At 48.2% G+C, this 5754-nt stretch overlaps 1 protein-coding gene across 1 annotated transcript in view; it reads right to left on the bottom strand.

Moving 5' to 3' along the window:
- Positions 1 to 5137, bottom strand: part of gpr83 (G protein-coupled receptor 83) — a 9898-nt gene extending 4761 nt beyond the window's left edge. The window contains exons 1-3 of the mRNA XM_053651575.1: positions 4727 to 5137; positions 3296 to 3421; positions 154 to 287 (exon numbers count right to left, since the gene is read on the bottom strand). Coding sequence (XP_053507550.1) covers positions 154 to 287; positions 3296 to 3421; positions 4727 to 5137 — 671 coding nt within the window. The remainder of the gene's footprint in view (positions 1 to 153; positions 288 to 3295; positions 3422 to 4726) is intronic.
- Positions 5138 to 5754: the final 617 nt, after the last annotated feature.

Here is a 5754-nt window from a genome sequence, read left to right as displayed (position 1 = left end):
GATAGAGAGAGTGAGAGAGAGAGAGAGAGAGAGAAAAAGTGAGGGAGGCACAGAGTGAGAAAGAAAAATGTACAGAATGAGACAGAGAGAAAGGAAGAGAAAGACAGACAGACAGACAGAGAGAGAGAGAGACAGCGAGAAAGACACACACACCTGTAGACAAAGGTGAAGAGTTTCTGGAAGATGGCGTGTGGCAGCGAGAAACAACTCGCCATGAGCCAAATGAAGACGATACACACAGCACCCTGACCGGTGCACATCCTCGGCTTCAGAGGATACAGGATCACCTACACACACACACACACACACACACACACACACACACACACACACACACACATTGTGGAAAGTTCCTCGTATTCAGAGTGTCTGTTTGTTTTCAGTAGACGTGCTCAGGTAGAAAATCAGAATCGTTCGTCACTGAGACACGCCTCTGTTTGATCAAACTCCGCCCCCACTTGCGTAACTCTCACGTAATTCTGAATAAGTGCTGAATTCTGGCCGCACACGCTTACCTCCACTCTGAAGAGTGCATTTTCATTCTTGGACATGTTTTTTAGTACGATGTTCCTGCGATATTTTTCAGCGCACGCAGATCTACACAGCACACAGGAAGTACTTTAGGTCGTACCGCGCTCTGAGAATAAAGAGCGTACAGAAATGACCGTAACAGATCTTACTGACGTCACCCGACTCTGCTGAACCGCAGCGTGACGCACAAGTCCACAGTCCGCTCCTCCAACGCGAGGATCCATGTTGATGTTAAAATATACCTCCTGTGTGTGCGCTCTTTCAGGCTCAAAAATAAAGATTCACGCCATTGTGGAGTATAAAGAGAAATGACGTACGCAATCAGCGGCGTAGAAACGCACGTCTTCTGAAACGTATAAACGCAGAGGAAAATCATTACACTGCTTGTGTTGGAGAACAAAATGTTCCTGTATAGAACTGTTCTCTCTCTAGAAGCCTAAACTGTGTGTGTAGTGTAATAACACATCTCAGTTCTGAATGAGTATCGATCTGTCACTCATCTCTCACGTTTCCTTCTCGAACACACACGTTTTCTCTTCCTGAAGGGTCTGTGACGTAGTGCAGCTGCAAACTCACAGCTTTATATTAATACGTTATCGCTTCTGTTTCCATAGTAACAGCTCGTTCACAGGGACGTGTGCAGCGGACGCTCCACGATAGTAACCACACTAAAAACCCTTCATGTGTAAGGAGATGTTTATGTAGCGTGTAGGGAAGGAGTCTCCAGTGTCAGTGCTGTGTAACAGTCAGAGGTGAAGCTGGAACTTTAACTTCTCCACATCTTCAGCTCAGAGTTCACACTTCTCTACTGTTTCTCACTAACACACACACTGCGTTTATTGAGAGAATAAAGAGAGAGAGAGAGAATAGAGAGAGGGACGGTGAGGGAGCGAGTGTTTATAGCTGCTATAACGTAAGTGAGAACAGGAAGTGAACTTTCACGTGTACCTGTAAGCAGATAAAACGTTTGACGTGTCGTTTTTTTTAAATTGTTGCCAAATAGTTCTGATTATATTTTGCTTACTTTTCAAGAAATGAAACACACGCAGTGTAAATAACGGAGAAACCGTGCGGAGAGGAAACTGATGATTCAGCGCAGCAGTAATTAAAGGCTGTCCTCTGTTTTCTGAACGTAGCGCGCTAATTTAACCTCCGGATTAACGATTAAATAAAGTACAGGAACTAATCACGAGGTCCGAACGCAGAGCGGAGTTCATCACACAGCGAGGATTTAACACCGAACTCACACGCATCAGGAGCAGAGCGCAGACGTAACGTCTCCTGGGAAGTCGTATTTACGAGACAGGAGGTCGTATTTACGACGTCAGGTGCATTCTGGTCACTTCGGTGGAGCGAGATGGAGGTGCATCTTCTCTTATTTAACTACAGAATAAATACAGCAGGGTTTAACTCTACTTCTAGAACCCTAACCCTAACTTTATCTTTACATATTGTTGTACAAAATACAATCGTATATTGTGCAGGCAGTTAGATTGTTTTATTGAAGAAAAATATAAAAATAAAAAAAGGCGTCACTGTTAAATATCTGTAAACAAAATGCCCGTACAACGTCGAAATCAAACCGTTTCTCTCCTCTAAATGCTGAAACGTTAACCAATGCGCTCGTATTTCAAGAGCTTCCTCATATACCGAACACATAATAACCCAAATCTGCTTCTGATGGATAAACATTCAATTTCAACAAATTTACCCTCAACTACAGACCACTGACTCCACCCTCTTTTCTGACTGACACGCCCCCAACTCCGAGCTCAACGAAAATCCAGAGTTTCTCTCTCGTAATTACGACTTCGTGGCGTTCAACTCGTAATTACGACCTTTCCTACGCACCGTCGAGCACTATTCAGAAGTTACATGTGCGAGGGCGGAGTTTGTCTAAAATAGGGGCGTGTCTCATTTACGCTCGATTCTGATCTTCTGAACTCGAGTGTGTTTTTGTCGAGTGAGGAGCAGGATCAAATCCAGCGCCGCTGTCTGACATTCTGCCGTAACCACAACGTGTCCCGCTGAAATATTAGGCTAAAGGCGCGTATTAAACACAAACATGAAGGATAATGAAGTATTAAAGAGTCTGATCCGTTTAAAGTGCACTAAACGTTTTCCACACGGAGGAGACGCATCGTCATGTTTAATCAGAGACATGGCTTATCTGGAGGAGTGGGTGTTTTATGGATAAAGTGATGAACGAACTTAAAGTCTGTGTGTAAGCGCAGCGCTGGGTCTACTTATCCTTCACACCGCGAACACGCGTTCTTTACAGGAGAGCGCATCGAATTAACACACACCACCTACATCCCACACACAATCACACACACACACACACACACACACACACACACACATATATAATTTCACTGATATTGATTTCATTGAGTGATAAACACGTAGTTAGAGTGTGCTGTGTTTCAGAAGAAAAGAAACAGATTTTTGGGGATTAAAGGAGAGTGTGTGTGTAAAGTCAGTGGTCTAGACGCTGGTAAAAACTGTAGAATAATCTGAAGCTCAGAAAAGCCGCTGAAGCAGCTGCAGAACTCGACTCTGAACACCAGCAACTTTCCTCACGTACACACTGATGCAGGAACCGTAACAATATTGTACACAACATGTGACAAACCACAGTTTTATTTTCAATAGTTTTTCTGAGTGTGTGTGTGTGTGTGTGTGTGTATGTGTGTGTGTATGTGTGTGTATGTGTGTGTGTGTGTGTGTGTGTGTGTGTATGTGTGTGTGTGTGTGTGTGTACCTGTCGTCTGTCCAGCGCGATGGCTGTGAGTGTGAGTGTGGACACATGCAGAGAACAATACTGCACAAAGCGGCTGATGTGGCACATCCCTCTGCCGAAAACCCACGTACTGTTCACAAAGCGCACCTACGGAACACACACACACACACACACACACAATTTCTCTTACTATCCTTGTGAGGAACTTTCTTTTGACACGGTTATTAATGCAGATAACACCCTCCACACACCCCCCAACCAACACACACACACCCACACCAACACACACACACACACACCAACACACACACACCCCCCAACCAACCCACACCAACACTCACACACCCCCCAGCCAACACACACACCCCCCAACCAACACACACACACCCCCACACCAACCAACACCCCCAACCAACACACACACACCCACACCAACACCAACACACACACACCCCCCAACCAACACACACACACCCACACCCACACACACACACCCCCCAGCCAACACACACACCCCCAACCAACACACACACACCCACACCAACACACACACACCCCCCAGCCAACACACACACCCCCACACCAACCAACACCCCCAACCAACACACACACACCCACACCAACACACACACACACACCCCAGCCAACACACACACCCCCCAGCCAACACACACACCCCCACACCAACCAACACCCCCAACCAACACACACCAACACACACACACCCCAACCAACACACACACACCCCCACACCAACACACGCACACACCCCCCAACCAACACACACACCCCCCAACCAACACACACACCCCCCAACCAACACACGCACACACACCCCAACCAACACACGCACACACACCCCAACCAACACACGCACACACACCCCAACCAACACACACACACCCCAACCAACACACGCACACACACCCCAACCAACACACACACACCCCAACCAACACACGCACACCCCAACCAACACATGCACACCCCAACCAACACATGCACACCCCAACCAACACACACACACCCCAACCAACACACACCCACTCCAACCAACACACGCCCCAACCAACACACACACACCCCCACCCAACCAACACACGCACACACACCCCAACCCACACACAAATTTCACACACACATCCACATCACTACTTTTTAGTTTTCTTATCTGTTTACTACCTTATAATTATATAAACACGCTCTTCTTATTACTATCCATTCTTCAGTTTTATTATTCTCATTTATTTATATTATTATTCCCAAGGCAGTGTCCTATTTGCATATTCATGATCCAGATGTTCCTTGATGAGTATGTATGTGTGCATATGTGTGTGTGTATATGTATGTATATATGTGTACACATGTGTGTGTATGTATGTGTGTGTGTGTGTATGTATGTGTGTGTGTGTATGTATGTGTGTGTATGTATGTGTGTGTGTGTGTGTGTACCAGGGTGAACGGTGTGTTCAGCAGGGTGATGAAGATGTCCGCCACGGCCAGGTTGGCGATGAAGAGGCTTGTGGCGGAGCGCGAGCGCTTGTTTTTCATCACCACGTGGCACACGAGCACGTTACCGAACAGCGACACGACGATGATCACCGAGTAGCTGAAGATGAGCAGCGCCCGGACCGCCGCGTGCTCCCTCTCCGCGCCCTCGCGCTTCCGCCACGCCAGCGAGCGCCAGTCCGCGAGCGCGCCGTCATCCAGCGCGTACAAGCTCGAGCCGTTCGAGCCGGCCTCCGCGAGCGCGAGAAGCTCGTGCAGCGACGAGCCGTTGGAGACGCCGAGCGCGTGTGGTCCCGGGAGGCACGCTGCCAGGCAGGTGAGAGAGCGGAGCGCGCGAGGAGCACACCGCTTCATGTCTCCGGTAAGAGAAATAACAGGAACAAACCAGGTAGAAAGATGGACGTTTACTGATCCGCGCGCTGATCCGCGCAGTACTGCAGGTCGTTAATCATCCTGAGGCTCGAGCGCTTACCTGAAGGACCGCGGCGCGCGCGTGCCTGGGTAGTGGTGCGCGTGACTCAGTTAACACTTGGCTTGCGCTTCCACCGAGCGAGCTACAGGCGCGCGGTGGTATTTTAAACGGGCCACGCCCCGCCTACCGGAGCTGCTCTGCTATTGGACAGTTACATTAAGACTCTGGGAGTTTATTATATGATGCTGCCTCCATGCGCTACAGAGTTTTTATAAATCCACTTTCTAAACATCACTTATACTCATAACTCCTGACTCCTGACTCACAGGATAAACCCCATGTGGGGTTCCTCCGGCTCTCCGGTTTCCTCCCACTCTCCAAAAACATACCTATCCCAGGTGTATTTCCCTTACACTGACATTGGGGCGGGGCTTGTTATGTGATTGGTTACATTGACATTGGGGTGGGGCCTGTGATGTGATTGGTTACACAGACATTGGGGTGGGGCCTGTGATGTGATTGGTTACACAGACATTGGGGTGGGGCCTGTGATGTGATG

This window comes from Ictalurus furcatus, chromosome 20 (genome assembly GCF_023375685.1).
Source record: "Ictalurus furcatus strain D&B chromosome 20, Billie_1.0, whole genome shotgun sequence".
NCBI lineage: Eukaryota > Metazoa > Chordata > Actinopteri > Siluriformes > Ictaluridae > Ictalurus > Ictalurus furcatus.
This window is presented reverse-complemented; position numbering and strand designations above follow the sequence as displayed.